The sequence below is a fragment of the Hyperoodon ampullatus genome (assembly GCF_949752795.1).
Source record: "Hyperoodon ampullatus genome assembly, chromosome: 14".
Taxonomy (NCBI): domain Eukaryota; kingdom Metazoa; phylum Chordata; class Mammalia; order Artiodactyla; family Ziphiidae; genus Hyperoodon; species Hyperoodon ampullatus.
In genome coordinates this window covers 18,118,867-18,135,371 of record NC_136927.1, presented here as the reverse complement: position 1 = coordinate 18,135,371, position 16,505 = coordinate 18,118,867, and the positions used below count along the sequence as shown (strand labels likewise).

General features: G+C 45.0%; 1 protein-coding gene across 1 annotated transcript in view; it reads left to right on the top strand.

The window, feature by feature from the left end:
* KIZ (kizuna centrosomal protein) overlaps positions 1–16,505 on the top strand; it is a 112,896-nt gene that overhangs the window by 62,120 nt on the left and 34,271 nt on the right. The window contains exons 7-8 of the mRNA XM_079719598.1: positions 6,386–6,499; positions 13,690–13,837. Coding sequence (XP_079575724.1) covers positions 6,386–6,499; positions 13,690–13,837 — 262 coding nt within the window. The remainder of the gene's footprint in view (positions 1–6,385; positions 6,500–13,689; positions 13,838–16,505) is intronic.

Sequence of the window (16,505 nt, the reverse complement as noted above, 5' to 3'; positions counted from 1 at the left end):
CAGACGGGTTCTCTCTTTTGAAGGCTGGAGGGGATCACCAGTTAGAAAGGGGGCCTTCCAGCGCCTCATTAAGGAACTTTAAATCAGGTGGTCAGGGAGAGGGAGTAGTTCTGAGAATTGAAGTGGGGCAGGATAAGGAGATCTGTTTGGAGGCCAGCGAGGGGGAAAAGGCAGGGGTTTTGCTCGTGCAGCCTCTGCTGCTTTAAATAAAGAGCACGCTCGCAGGCCCGGGTGCCCCACACGGCAAGCCCCGCGATCCCAGCTGTCAGCGCCCTCACACGGCCTCCAGGTGAAGAGAAGGAGCCCTTGTTTCCCGGGTGAAGAGAGGAGTCTTGTTCGTGACCCCTGGCCCGCGGCCGCCGCAGACCCCCACCCCCGCCGCTGGCCTTTGTGCTGCCGCCCCCTCCTCCCCTCCCTCCGGCTTTGTGCTCCCTTCGAGTGGCCCCCCCGGAAGGGACCACCCAGGGGGTTGCACAATGGGGGCCGAGGTAGCCACCAAAACATAGGTTTCCTAAGACAGCCCATGAAAAGAAAAATACTGTTTAACTATGTACATGTTTGTCCTTTCTACAACCGTTTTGTGTGGCCAACAAAACCCCACGTCCAGACCCTGCCTCAGCCGCACCTCCAGCTCTTCCGGCCACCGGGCGTCAGGCTTGGGATCCTTGCTCCCAGTTCCTGTTCCCAGGGTGCTAATTCTTCATGCTGGTTACGTTGACGCGTTTGGATTGATGGTCAGGAAGTTTGATAGCAAAGCAAACAAATTACGCTGGCCTGATGAAACTGTTTATCAGTCGTCCTCAGAGTTGGTGGCTTGGCGTGGCTCCTGGGTGAAATGTGTCTGTAAGACTACCCAACAAAAGCTGGCAGCCCAGAATTCAGTTCTCAATAGCCATTTACACCTCGGTAAAAGGATTAGCGCTGGCCGATTGCTACCCTGTTTAAATCTTAATTTGCATCTTTATGGAGGTAGGGCTTCTTTGGGCCTCTCTGCTTCTGGGTTGTGTTTGTGTACCTGTGGGTGGGGTGTCACTAGAGGTTTTCTCTTATTGGCAAAGGTGCTAAATTGCTTCAGGAGGACCAGTAAGCTACACAAATTGAATTAGCAGCTCGGGTTTTGACTGACAACAGTCGGCTTTGGTTCATTAGTTATATTTTGCAGCAGTTGTGGGCTTTGAGCATTAGGTACGTGAATGCATTCTGTTACTTCTGTTTAAGAACCTCTTGGATCTTAGGAGGATTTTTAAATGTTCATTGTAATCAACAAATTTCCGTGGGAATCAAATGCAGAAAACCAGGCCTGGGATCTGATACAATGATAGTTTTTAAATCAGCTTTTCTATCCAGACCATGTGTTCTTAGTGAAAAGATCAAAGCCACTTATGTTTCAAAAGGAAGGTAGGACTGAAGCCGTGAGTTTCCAGGTGGGGTTTCTGCGAGCTCCGGAATCGGTTGCAGACAGTCCATCTGGGTTGTCCCCTTCCCACGCTCACGTGTGGGTTATTCCTCAGTGACAGGCTCACCATCCACGGCCACCTCTGCGAGTGATGCCTGTTTGTTGTTGCTTGTTCTGAAATACAGTTTCCTCCCTAAAACTTTGTTGTGGATGTAACCATCTCCTTTCTGATTCTTCAATTTCGTTAAAAAGACAGTAAACGTAATTCATAAAACTTTTAACAAGTAACACTATAATATGTAAATAAGGTAAGCAAACTTGTCGCTACCTGGAGTCGGGGACCACACCATGCTGACTGCTGTCTTCTGGAGAAAAGGAAGCCCGAAAGTCAAGCTCGCATCACTGCAGCTGAAGCGCATCTGTGCTGAGTCCCCCAAAGATAAGACCCACGGGCATGTGTGAAAGTCATCTGCTACAGTTAAGGAAAAGTTTATTTTCTGTTTGCTAAGAAGTCATTCTCAGCTTGTGATACTGAAAGAAAAAGCATAACACCTTTTCTCCCTTACTTTAAACAAAAAATTCTACCTTAATTTGAGTGCTCACATTAGCCTGATGTGGAATTGCTTTCTTGTAAATTATGTCCTAAATTCTGTGCGACTGAAAAATGAAGCTTTCTTAGAAAGTAATTACTTTAAATTTAGCCCAAAACTTAGAAAGTAATTACTTTATGGACTTTCCTGGTGGCGCAGTGGTTAAGAATCCACCTGCCAATGCCGGGAACACGGGTTCGAGCCCTGGTCCAGGAAGATCCCACATACTGCGGAGCAACTAAGCCCGTGCGCCGCAACTACTGAGCCTGCGCTCTAGAGCTCGCGAGCCACAACTACTGAGCCCCTGTGCCACAACTACTGAAGCCTGTGCGCCCTAGAGCCCATGCTCCACAACAAGAGAAGCCACCGCAATGGGAAACCCACGCACGACAACGAAGAGTAGCCCCTGCTCCCCGCAACTAGAGAAAGCCTGCGTACAGCAACGAAGACCCAACACAGCCAAAAATAAATAAATACATTTTTTAAAAAAAGTAATTACTTTAAATTTAGCCAAAAACTAATTTTATTTATTGTATACTTAACTATTATTGGATAAAATAAAATATTTTAAAGTGCCGCTTGTGTTTCTAGCAATTGTTTGTCATCCAGCAGGTTTGTCCACTTGCCGGACTTCACAGAAAACAACCGGATGGTAGGGCCCAGTGCCTTGGTGCCAGGCCACATATTCCCCGGGGGAGACTGGACATGGGCTGTCAGGCCATTGCCCTTCCAGCTGAAGTATTTTGGTAGGAATGCAAATAGAAGACATGAAACAAATTGGGGTCTTGAATTCTAAAATAGTATTTTCATAACACATAGTCTTTAATCTTTAGCTTAGTACACTGTGTGAATTATTTAAGAGTTATTTTCAGCAAAGGATTGATGGATATTTTGCAAACTAAAGTCTATCCCATGGGGAGATAACTGTTAGAAATCTCAACACAGACCAACTCATCAAGGTTCGGAGTTAATCTGGCATGGGCCGTAGCTCCATGGGGACAGTGCTTGCGGCCGTCTAATTGATCACTGTCTTGTTGATCACTCGTTGCAGAGCCCTGGAAGCCCCAGACTGTTGTGACACCAACATGTAAAAACAGGCTGTGACAACAGGCGTGTCATGAATTCCCTAATCTGTGTTTAAATCTTGGCCTGTCATTCAACACACAGTGTCTTTAAGTGTGTCTTCAGCATCTTGTGAAATCACAAATCCAGTTGCTGTTCTCAACAGGCCTCTGGTCATGTTGAGAAGACTCGGCAGACAGGGCATAACTGGAGAGCAGTACAGAGTAGGATGCTGTCTGCGTTGTGCTAGAGGAATTCAGGGATGAGAAAGATCCCTGCGAAGGAGGCAGTGGGAGAAGCTCCCAGACAGATGTGGGGGGAGCTGGTCTAAGCAGGCCTGATGTTTGGACCAATCAGACTAGGAAAGAACGCAGGCGTTTGGCGTGTGGTGGAGCACTGGCCCCACCGTGGTGATATCGGGTTGGGGGTGGGCGTGGATGCTGGCATCAGGGAGCATTGTCTGTAGGGGGTTTATAACAATAATCAAACCGCTCATCAGCTTTCTCTTCTCATCTTTCCTGAGAATGGCAGAGATAAAATGCTCATCCCTGGAGGGAGGCTGCCCCCACCCCTCCTTAGCACAGCAGCATTAACCAGTGTCTGCCGAGTTCCCTGCTGTACTTGGGTTTGGGAGGAGGTGCGGAAGCCACAGCCCTTGCTCAGGGTTTACCACCTGGTCGGGAAGTGTGTCTAGAGGCATCGTAAGCTGGAGACCCCAAGCCCGCAGAGAGCGCTGTTTGTCAAGCACAGTATTTAACTTTCTTTTGAATAGTTGCCCCATTTTAAAATTTGGGAGATGGCATATAAAAATAAAACTAGTAATTGTGAATTTCCAGCTTTTCGAAAACTGGAAAGATGTAGCCTCACTGAGACACACATTCCTCATTGGGAGCGTAGGGTGACTGGCCCTTTGAGGTTGGCATGTGCCCCAGCTTTTAGCATCCTCGGCCCACCAGCCATGGGTGCTTGGGTCCTCCCCCACTGCACTCACACCTGCACGCTCCTCCCCGGCCACCCAGAGCACAGGGTCAGTCCCCTGGCCAGTCTGTCCCTCACCAACCCCATCCAGGCACAGCTGCCAGGAAACCAGCCATGGCTCCAGAATCCACAAGGTTTATCTCTGTTGCCTCGCCAGAGTTTTATACCAAATTTTATTTCCCTTTACTATCCCGTCACCACCAACTGCAGCCGCCACCTGGCCAGACTCATCTCCTTGCTGGTCCCCACACCTCTCTCACCCTGGCATTTCCTGTCGCCTTTGCCTTGTGGCTCCTTGGCTTCAGCTATCATCTCTCCTCCATCTGCATCCTGCCCAAGCAGAAGGTCCTCCTCCCACTTCCTCATTGTCTTCCACTTGTGCGCTCCTTTACTGCTCTGAAATAGGCTTATCTTCCTCTTCTTAAGGGCAGGTCTTGATCTCCGGTGGCCTCAGCCTGTAGCGGCTTGAACAGGGTTTTGGTTCCCAGCCAGAGATTGAGGTCGGGTCACAGCAGTGAGAGTGCTGAATCCTAGCCACTAGACCAGTGGTCAGTGACAAGGCCCTGGCCCTTCAGCTTTGCAGAAAAGAATTCCCACAAAGACAGAAGGTAGTGAAACAAGTAAAGTGTTTATTAGGAGGAAAAAGGGTACAGTACGTGTGGACTCTCAGAGAGAGAGTCATGCCCTTGTGGTAGTTTGAATCACTTATATGGGGCATTTCTTCCAGGTTTCTTTTGGCCAGTCATTTTGAGTTGCCTGATTCTGAGTCCATATTTGGTATATCTCAGGGTCCTGCCATGTGCATGCGCATCTCTCAGCCAAGATGGATGCCAGCGAAGAGGCCTGTGGGTAGGTTGGCATCACTCCCCTTTTGACCTCCAAGGAGCTTTCTAGTTGGGCAGGTCTCTTTGACTTCGAGAATAAGAAATATGTGGTCTTTTATCTGGGCAGGGCCCAGGCTCTTCTCTCGATTGTCCTGCTATTTTCATCTTGGAGTATCGGTCCACAGGGAGCGAACTCCAGCTGTTTACCCTGGGGGGGCCCATCTATCTCCTGCCTCAGTCTCATTCTGTGAATTGGTTGGCGACAAGATAAAGCCTTCCAGGGAGAATCAGGACCCAGATTTTGCCTTAGGAAAAGCAGGTATAGGTGCTGTAAGTCCCACTGGCCAGGAGTCCAGGACATGTGGGGCAGCAGAGCTCAGGAGTGAAGGACCCAACACGGTCTGGCCCATAGAGATGAAGACTCCAGGCTTAGCGTTTAGACAGGAGCTTGGGACCTGGCAAGGAGCTGGAGTGCCGACAGGGTGGTCTGGAGTCGAGAACAGGGCTTGAATCTGGGAGCCCATTTCTATTTCCTGCCCAGGGTGGAAACCTGCTGCAGAGTGGGGGTGGGTCCATACCTCCAGTGTACAGGAGGAGCAGGTCTTTTTCATCCTTGCATCATCGGGCGCATGGCCATTGACTAGATCTAGTAACTCAACCAACCTTTGCACTAACTACAAATTAGTAGTACTTTGCTAATGAACATTGGTTTATAAGTTGCTTCATTTTCCTTTGGGAGTATGTATTGAATCTTCCCAACTACACATGTGATCAGTTCCTTTAAAGGAGAAATACTGTTTTGTCTTTGATATCTTCTCCCATAGCTTTTTAGAATCATGCAAACAGACATTTTCTTTTAAAGGAAGTTACTAGCCAATCTCTTTGGAGGCTGTTGTGGCCCTATGACCGACCTAACCTAAAACAGTGGCCAAACTGTTAACGCTCCACCAGTCCCCCCGTGGACTGCAAATAGATGAGGGCTAAATCCCTCTTTCCACTCCTTCCTGTTCTTACTAAGAATAAAGAAAGTGTTGCAGTGGGATCTGAATGGAGAAATAATAGTCATTTTTCTACATTCAGAAATAGAGGACGTAACCTGTACTTCAGCCAGCAGTTTTCAATTTCTCAACAGTGACAATTTAAGTAAACTTCATGTGAGTTGAGGAGCTCTAACTTTGTTATGATTGACAATGTAAAATTAGCCTTTTCTGCTGTTAAGATTATCTGGCATTCCTATCAGTCAGGTGGCATGTGGAATGGGATTGCACAGCTGTGGATTTGAACATCATTAAAGTCTTCAAAGGGTTAAAAGCGACTTCCTCTGATGGATTTAAAACTGCCACATACACACAAACAAGTTTTTCAAACCACCCCGTTTTACATCTCTGTCGAGAGACAGTCTAGTTGCTGCGTTTTTATGTCTAGATTATATTACAGATATATTTCAATAAACCATGAGGAACCACCATAGATTCTAGAAGCTGGCCGTCTGTGCTTAAATAAACATCTCCCGCAGCACCTGTTTTATTTTATAGGCTCTGTAATCACAGTGACATTCTGAGAAAAGACCTTGACGCCTGTGAAGCAGCTGTCCTTCACCAGATCCCCAGACTCTCCCCTGGGGGTGGCGGCGACGAAAAGCAAGTCAGGTATGACTGTCGTCAAGTTGCTGCTGTGGTGGGTCGGCCCTTGTTCCCAGATAAGGGTCTCAAAACACTGGTCCACATGATCAGCACTGTGCTGGGTGCTTGTAGCATCAATTTAACTGTGGCTTCACCATCTACTTCTTTGTGAATGTATCTGTTTTTCATTGTTAATTGGATATATCTACTCAACCCCTGCCCATAGCAACATTTTTAGGCTTACTTGGGGGGAGGGAAGATGGGTAGGCTTTGTCTGGCATGTTAGCATACCTTGGTGAACGCCCAGGTTATCCAGCAAAGCCACCATCTAGAGGGATGTCCTTAGCCGGTCCAAACCCCAAATAGGTTCCTAAATTTCCAAGGTCATGCTAGTGATACAGACCCCTAAGTATGTTCCTGTACCAACAGCATCGACAAGCCCTGGGAGCTTATTAGAAATGCACGTTGTTGGGTCCCACCCCAGATCCACTGAATCAGGAGTCTGGAGGTGGGGCCCAGCCATGCAGGGTTTGAATGAGTGTTTAACTCTGCTTCCTCAAGTTCGAGAGCAGCGCTCGTAGGACGTGCCTTAAATGGCTAGAAAGCTGGGGTGAGCGAGTGGGGGTTAATCATTTGCAGGGTGGTTGGCGCATACGAACCATGATTCTTGTACGTCCTTCCTAAATCAGATAGAAATCGATCCTTCCACCCACCTTCTCGGCACTCTAGGTGTCTTCTCACGCATGGCCTCAGAAGCTTCGTGGCATCTGGGCTTCTTAATTGAATTTGCAAAATTACAGGTGTGTAGTATGTGTAATGGTTTGTCCAGTGCTGGCCCCTGGTAGGTGCTTGATTCATGGTACGTGAATGTTACCAGTGTCCGAACCCCGATTTTTATTCTGGGGACTGACTACATTTCCTGTTTATGAAGTAGGTCCCCACCGTTTTGCAGCAGAGAACAAATGACAGCTCAGGTGTGGTCAGCCATCTGAAAGGGCCTTGACTGGCCAGGAGAGCTAGAGGGGCTTCGGGTCTGGTTGTCTAACATCCGGCCTCGTCTTCTCTCCCTTCCACGTGCCACACAGGCACTTTTATGTAATGATATAAACAGGAAGGATAACATGATTTTCAGAGTAGAATTCAGTGTAAATCCAGTGTGTATTGGGTCCCATCAGGGTGTGAGGAGAAGTCAGGGTAATGGCCTCTAAAAGGACCTTGTCACAAGAAAACTTGGCTAATCTCAGGGCTCCATTCCACAGACCACAAGGTGAGGTTCACAAGTCCGGAATGTGTTTACATTCCCTTCTGCATCATGCTGTGATCTCCAGACTACAGAGGATGCTAGACATGACCTTCCTGGGTCAGTAGCTTTTCAACTTAACAGCAGTAAAGGGCAGTGCATGAAAATCCTCTGCCATGTTCTTTATCATGTGAAGTGACAAAAGGCAGTCTTAAAATACCCTTTACAGGGGTGTGGAAGAAGCTGGCTGGGGAGGAGTCTGTGGTTGTTTGGTGATTGTGTACTGTAAGGCTCTTCAGCTGGACCCCGGCTTCTTTCTCACTGCCTTGTGTCTGTTGATATACTATTTGGCATAAACCACAGTTGTGGTATGTCGCATAAAAAGCATATATGCATTTATAATTCTCTTTGCAAACTGAGTTGTTAGACTAAGTGATTCATCGTGTGACTCTCTTAACCTGGGCTGCCAAACTGTGACTGTGGGTGATAAGATATGATATCTCCATCAACTACACCAATGTTTGTTATAGTTTCTCAACATGCATAAATAGAGCATTGGTTTCCATTATGAGAAGTTGCATTTTTACATGACTGTTGATCTACAGTTATGTATAAATCAGCCTTCCAGAAGAAATGATCCTTCTTTATGACCAACACAAATTTTAAAATTAATATCTGGGTCCTTCGGAACTGTTTCTTTGCCACAGTCATTTTTTAAAGCCAGATAAAGAAGTCAGGAATGGTTCCATTATAATGTCCCTGTTGTGTTCTGTTACAATTAGAATTACCCCATGACTGAGGAAGCTGTTCAGTGCACACTGATTGTCACTGGTTCCCTCTCTATCCTCGGAAAAAGGCCCACGTGTCTACCTGACCTTTGAGAGACAAGCAGTCAGGTCTTAGCTGCCAGTCCTTTCTCACAGGCTTTATTTCTTTATTTTTTTAATGCTCCTTATATTTTATTTTATTATTTTTTAATTGGGGTATAGTTGTTTTACAATGTTGTATTAGTTTCTACTGCACAGCAAAGTGAAGCAGCATTCCCTATGCCATACAGCAGGCCCTCATTAGCTGTCCATTCCATACACATTAGTGTATATATGTTAATCCCAACCTCCCAGTTCATCCCACCTCCCCTTCCCCCCTTGGTGTCCATACGTTTGTTCTCTACATCTGTGTTTCTATTTCTGCCTTGTGCACTGGTTCATCTGTACCATTTTTCTAGATTTCACATATATGCGTTAATATGCGATATTTGTTTTTCTCCTTCTGACTTACTGTACTCTGTATGACAGTCTCTAGGTCCATCCACATCTCTACAAATGACTCTTATTTCATTCCTTTTTATGGCTGAGTAATATTCCATTGTATATATGTACCACATCTTCTTTATCCATCAAAATGGATTAAAGACCTAAATGTAAGATGGGGCACTGTAAAACTCTTAGAGGAAAACATAGGGAGAACACTCTTTGACATAAATCACGGCACGATCTTTTTTGACCCACCTTCTAGACTATTGGAAATAAAAACAAAAATAAACAAATGGGACCTAATGAAACTTCACACCTTTTGCACAGCAAAGGAAACCATAATCAAGATGAAAGACAACCCTCAGAATGGTGGGAGGAGATATTTGCAAATGAATCAACGGACAAAGGATTAATCTCCAAAATACACAAACAGCTCATGCAGCTCAGTATCAAAAAAACAAACAACCCAGTCAGAAAATGGGCAGAAGACCTAAACAGACGTATCTCCGAAGAAGACATACAGATGGCCAAGAGGCATATGAAAAGATGCTCAACATCTTTATTAATTATTAGAGAAATGCAAGTCAAAACTACGAGGTATCACCTCACACTGGTCAGAATATCCATCATCAAAAAATCTACAAATAATAAATACTGGAGAGGGTGTGGAGAAAAGGGAACCCTCTTGTACTGTTGGTGGGAATGTAAATTGATACAGCCACTATGGAGAACCGTAGGAGGTTCCTTAAAAAACTAAAAATAGAACTACCATCTGACCCAGCAATCCCACTATTGGGCATATACCCAGAGAAAACCATAATTCAAAAAGACACATGCACCCCAGTGTTCATTGCAGCACTATTTACAATAGTCTCACAGGCTTTAATCCCAGCGTCACGCTCCCCCTGCCCTCTGTGCGCTCCTACCTCCTGTGCCCCTTAGCACCCAGGAGCTGTTGCTAGGTATTCCCCAAAGTGAAGTATTCCCTTCTGCCTTGTGATATCCCTTGGACTGAAACAGTCAGCTGGTCATTCCAGAAACACAGACTTGGAGAGAATGATACTTTTGTTCCTTAATTGTTAATGACATTGATGTCACAGAATTCTAAGCCGGGCAGAATGGGAAGGCTCTAACAGCTTATGGACTCCTGCAGGCCTGTGAATAGAGCCATGTTTGGTGTGGTCGTGGCCCTGCTTGAGCCCCTGACCAAACCTCGGCAGGCAACATCTGTCTCTTTGCTTTAATCTCATCTGGAAAATGGGACACCTGCCCCATAGCATACTCTGAAAGATAGTGTGAAGATTTCTGAATTCTCTATCACAAGGTGAAGCATCTTAAAAAAGAACAAAACCATTCCTATCATCATTATTATTAATTTTTGTTATATCAAGTATTAAATGTTGAAAGTCCTTCATATGAAAGGTTTACTCTTACTAGGTGGAGGACCAAGTCATTATTTTAGACAATTATGAGTTTTTAAAATGTGATTCATGTCACTTGGGGCAGTTGATTTTAAAAATTTGTTCATATTGCCTCCTGGAGAATATATTTTAACACAAAAGTGATTACTTAATCACTTTATCTTATATGAAAACCGTAATGAGACCACCCATGAGCTTATGTTTGTCCAGGTGCAATTAATTGTCTCTGTCAGTGGCTACTTTCAGATGGAGTCACCCAATTGTACTCTCAAGCTAATGCTGAACAATTGAGTCAGCTTTATAGTGTTTGGAGCATAGTATGTAGAAATCTCTTTATTTTATTCTGCTTATGTTCAGAATAAAGTTCAAGGTACTTATTTGTCTGCATTTAAAACTTTTGTCAAATTACCAATCTGTTGTAAGTCATTTGTAGTTAGGAAATGCTGGTACATTTGCTTAAACTTCAGTTTTCTCATTGGAAACCATTCCAAGTATATGAAATTAATTATAGACTATTGAGAGTCTATTGCTTTACTTATCTTTAATTAGAGGAGTATATAATTTAGCTGACATCACACTTTGTTTTTTCCGTGTGACGTTGATACTGTAAAGTTTCCGAAGTGAAGTGGACAAAAGGGGAAAAAACTTCTTTAAGTCCTTTGTACCACTGTGTAGATGCTCTGATTCTGTATGTCTGTGTGGAACCAGGGGCGGGACTCCACACAAGGCCAGCCATGGCCCAAGCCCTCCTTGTTGCCGAGTGTTGGTTTAGCTGTTCAGAAGTCACAGGTTCTAGTGCTCGACCTGCTCCAGAAGCTTATTTGCTTTTTGACCCCATAGGTTTCGTCCTTTTGTGAAGCAGGTACAATAATTATAGGCAACCTTAGCTACTTCTTTCACTCCAGGACCCAAAGGATGGTTACAGTTGGCAGAGGTGTTAGTAACCCGAGTCTTGCCTTGGCTTTGCTTCTGCAGAAATCATGTGTATCAGTCACCAGAGAGACTGGTCTCTGATAATTCAATCCATCCCAACTAACTTACCTAGTTTAACTCATCCTCATTAAACTTGTTTTCAAATTTAATTCATCCTAACTAAACATTCTTTCACGCTAAAAACACAATTGATTTACTCATTATGAGAAATATACCTGCTGACTGGACTAGGGTTTGCTGATGGCCTGTGAGTGCATTTTCCTAGGAGGGAAATGAATCTATTGCAAACCCAAGTACAGATGCAAAGGTTGCTTCATTCACGTAGAACAGAACAGAACAGAGGAACTGGGGACTTTATGACGTCGGTGGGATCTAGACATCACCAGGAGAGGCAAGTTGCTGAAGGGGCTTTCTACCAAACCAGCCTGGAACCTTGGAATCATTTGGGGAAATGTTTAAATAAGTTTCAGGATTCCAATGATGCATCACCCCACTTTATTCAAGTCTTGGGAAAAATTAGGGTTAGGTCAGGCAAAGGTTATAACAATTAAGATTTATTTTAAAAGGTTCTGGATTGTACCTAGACTAACTTTTTTCACATTTTGTTATGAAAATTTCCAAACATACAGAAAAGTAAAAAGAACTGTACACCCACATACCCACCACCCAGGTTCTACCATTGACATTTTATTACACTCCCAAATCTGTCTCTCTCCATTTCCCATCCATCCATCCATCAGTTCCAATCTGTTATTTTTCTGCATTTCCAAGTAAGTTGCAGATATTAGTACACTATTTTTTAGCTTGTACTTCGAAATTTTTAAACATCCACAAAAGCAGATATGAGTATAATGAAATCCCATGTACCCTCACCCAGATCCACAGTTGTCAACATTTTGCCAGTCTTATTTTATCTCCTTCCCTCACCCACACTTTTTTCTTGAGTAGTTTAAAACAGACATTTTTCTCTCACAAATACTTATATCTCTAACGTACAAGGATTAAATACCTTACCATTTAAGAAGATTCTTTATTACCTAGTCCTTGTCAGTTTTCTTTGGCTTTCTCAAAAAATGTCTGTCTGTATTTGCTGTGTTTGAATCAGGAACCAAATGATTTCCCTGTAAACTGGTGGTTGGACCCGGATCCGGGATTACATTCCAGGCGGGTTATTCTGGCAGAATGACATCCGAGGCAGTGCTGGTCCTTCTTACTCCACCTCCTAAGGCGGCAGGTGTGCTGCCAAGGCTGGGCCGTGGGCTCGAGCGTTGGCAGATGGATGCCTCTGATATAAAGCTTCCATCACGCAATTTTCTCAAAATTAGGATCCTTTCCTAGATGCATTTCATTCACTTGGACTTAGAAAATGGTGACTTTTCTAACTCAGTTCTTTCTTCTGCATTTATTAGTTGGAAAAACTTTTCCCATCAACTACTTGGTAACTCTGAAATTTTTTTTTCAACCACAGAGGCAGGGTAAATGCTTGATTCTATCCCTTTACTTAACCAGTTTCCAGAATAATGAACGAGTTGTTGCCCTAGCAGCATCCAAAGGTTGGTTTGTTTATATTTTTGTGGTAAAAACACACATAAACATAAAGTTTACCATCTTAACCATTTTAAGTGTACAGTTCAGTAGTGTTAAGTACATTCACATTGGTGTGCAGCACATCTCTAGAACTTTGTCATCTCACAAAACTGGAGCTCTGTGCCCACTAAACTAATCCCTATTTCTCCCTCCCCCAGCCCTTGGCAGTCACCACACTACTCTCTGTCTCTGTGAATTTGACTACCCTAAGCATCTTATGTAAGTGGGATCGTACTGTATTTGCCTTTCTGTGACCGGCTTATATCACTTAGCAGAATGTCTGTAGATTCATCTGTGTTGTGGCCTGTGAATCCAAAGGTTTTTATTATTTTTAAATTTTTATTTACTTATTTATTTTTCAAACGAACTCATGTATTTTTATATATTTGCTGTGTATCAGTCTGTGGTAGTCATTATCCTTTTGGTTCTCAAACTGTCCTGTCCTTGGCCAGTGGAAGCCCCTTCAAGAGAACCCTCAAGGCCTTTGTACACAACTCAAAAGTCTGAGAACTTCCTTACTTCCTGGAACGACAAGGTGCTCCGGACTCATCTGGTGCATTTCCTGCCCCAGACCTGGAATATAACACATTTTTCTAAGTGGGCCTGGTTCCTTTTAGTACTGCACTCTGGAAATTCCTTTAGCCCAGAATATATTAGGTTCCAGACTTTTCTGGATAAATTGTCTAATACTACCTTGATTATGGGGGGCTTTAACAATGAGGGAGGTTCATAAGTCACCCAGCGCGGCACACGTCTAATGGGTCTCCTGTTTCTGTTTCATAGGTTTGAACAAGCACCAGCCTCAGGTTTATGGAGGACACCATCGGGTCAGCGTGTTGCCACCTTGAAAAGACATAATTCTATCCAAGAAGAGGTGGTCGGGAAGCTGTCTGAAGTTTTCCCAGTCAAAAACGTGGACCGGAGGACAAAGGTTAGTAATTTTTATTTTTTTAAATAAGTTTCAACATGTACAAGTTAGTCATTTGAGGAAATATTTATGTTCTTAACAATGATTAACATTTGAAAAAAATGATAAGTTGTAAGTGAGGTTTTGTGGTTGGTTGGTTGGTTGGTTGGTTGGTTGAACTGTCTGATCTCAGGCCTTTTGCATAGTGTTTTATGTAGGCATCTCAAGTCCTTATATAAAGTTAACCCAGGTCCTGGAGGTAACCTAATTAAACATAGCTACCACAACATTTGCCCAGGGAATTTAGGAGCATCTTGTAGAATTCTGGTTTTCTTTCTCCACTCCATCCTTTAAAAATACTGTATGGTCATTTATGTCAGCTCCGCAAATACGTATTAATCCACTTCTGTGGATTAAGCAGCAGCCCAGATCCACTGGAGGGAAAGAGAGAAATCCCACGTGGTCCCTCCTTCAGGGGAATGGCATAATGGGATGCCTGCAGTAAGAACACAGCAGAGGGTATGGACCCTCAGGAAAGGGAGCCAGGCCATCTGGAGAAACAGGGAGGGAGCCCAGGGGTGTGTGAGGTGACCCTTAAAAGACAGACAGGATTTTGACAGGCTCAGAGGGCGGGGCGATGGGCAAGGGCTGTTAGGAGCCCAAGAACAGACCAAGAAAGCCCACACTTTTCCAAGAAACGGAGCTGTTCTCTGTGGCTGGGGAGTGGACTGCATCTGGGGACGGGGATGAGAAGCTCTAGGGATCACCGCCCACCGTGCAGGGTCTGGCCCAGCTCGGGAGCCGGTGTTCACGGGTTCAGCAGAGTTTGGCAAGCCACGGAGCCCCTTGAGCCAGGCTGCAGGAGGGTCTGCAGGGCCTCAGCAAATTTAGCCTGCGTGGATGGGAGGGGGACGGCCAACCCTGCCGTGGCTCAGCCAGGACAGTTGGGGGCTGACTGACGACCTGGCACCAGGGAGAGTGTGAGATGCTGGACACGAGCTGATGGAACCCGTTCCTGGGGAGACGTCGGGGGTGGGGGTGGGGGTGTGTGGAAGAACAGGTCCAGAGTGGCCGCCCCAGAGACATGGCCTTTCTTCTCCTGAACTTAATGTCTTGGGAATTTGTCTTGTTTCCAAGTGTGTTTTTTCTTTTTTTCTTTTTTTTTTCTTGGCCGTGCTGCGTGGCTCGTGGGATTTTAGTTCCCCAACCAGGGACTGAACCCAGGCCCTCGGCAGTGAGAGTGCAGAGTCCCAAGCACTGGACTGCCAGGGAATTCCCTCCAAGTATGTTTTTTCATCCTTACACATAATATAGGGTTCTCAGACATTTTGATCCTTTTAAAGTTTTTATTTTTATTATGCACAATGTTCAGGATTCCTCATGTGCCCCCTCTGGAGGCAAACCTTTCCCCTCTGTCCCAAAGCCATAGCCTGTGCAGTCCAGAGCCTCTGCATCACCCTCCAGCCTTCCCACGCCCCCCTTCCCTGCCCCCTTACTTAAAAGAGAGTAAAAGGACTTTTTTTTTTAAGCATTTCAAACACACGTACGTGGAGTGATACAGTGACGCCACTGACCCACATCTGCACATGTGTTACCCCGGCACCGTGTTGTTCCGGACTCCCTCGCCCTCCTCCTCCTTCCCCCTCTGCCTGCCCTTTCTCTGCTCTCCCTCCTCGCCTCCTCCTTCCCCACTTCCCTCCTGGAGTAAATTATTGCAGGTATAGATACAGCCCCTGGGCGCCCCTCACAGTTCCTGCCCTTTTCAAAGGTAACCTTGTGTGCATCCTTCCTGCACACATTTTCATTTTACTGCGTTGCGTGTGACTCAGTAAATAACCCTTAGTTTTGTTTTGTTTTGTTTTGTTTTGTTTGAGGTATGGTACCATTTGTGTGAAGGTTCTTAAAGAAAGAACAGTATTCTTTAGGAGGAACAGAACCTGTGCTTTTTAGATCCGTTCCATATCTATTGATAAATGTAGATCCTAAAAAGGATTTTGTTTTCAGGTTTTATTATCCATCGTATTTAGTACTGTTTTGTAACGACATCGTTTTCCATTCTTATTCACTGCAGCTACCCCACATCTCAGCCATGTCAAGGGTGAAATAAGTATTGGTCTTCTGCCATTTGCCATCTCATCGTCTTTTTTTTTTTTCTAAAGGTGTTGTTTATATCAGGAAAACATATTCCAAGTTCCAGACGACCAGTTCACTCATAATTTTTCAAATAATAGCTCCATCATTAATGGGAAGGGGGCTGCCCAATTAATAGTTTATGAGTCAAATGATATTCTTCCTCCCCTAGTAGGTTTCTTGTTCCTTTTCAAATCATCTTAGTGACACCATAAAAATTACTAATAAATGAATGACAAAATCCATCCTTAAGGGTCTTCCCTGGCAGTCCAGTGGTTAAGACTCCATGCTTCCAACTGAAGGTGGCACCGGTTCAATCCCTGGTTGGGGAACTAAGATCCCGCATGCTGTGGCACGGCCAAAAAAAAAATCCTTCCTTAAAAATAGAAACAAGGACTTCCCTGGTGGTGCAATGGTTGAGAGTCCGCCTGCTGATGCAGGGGACACGGGTTCGTGCCCCGGTCCGGGAAGATCCCACATGCCGCGGAGCGGCTGGGCCCGTGAGCCATGGCTGCTGAGCCTGCGCGTCCGGAGCCTGTGCTCCACAGCGGGAGAGGCCACA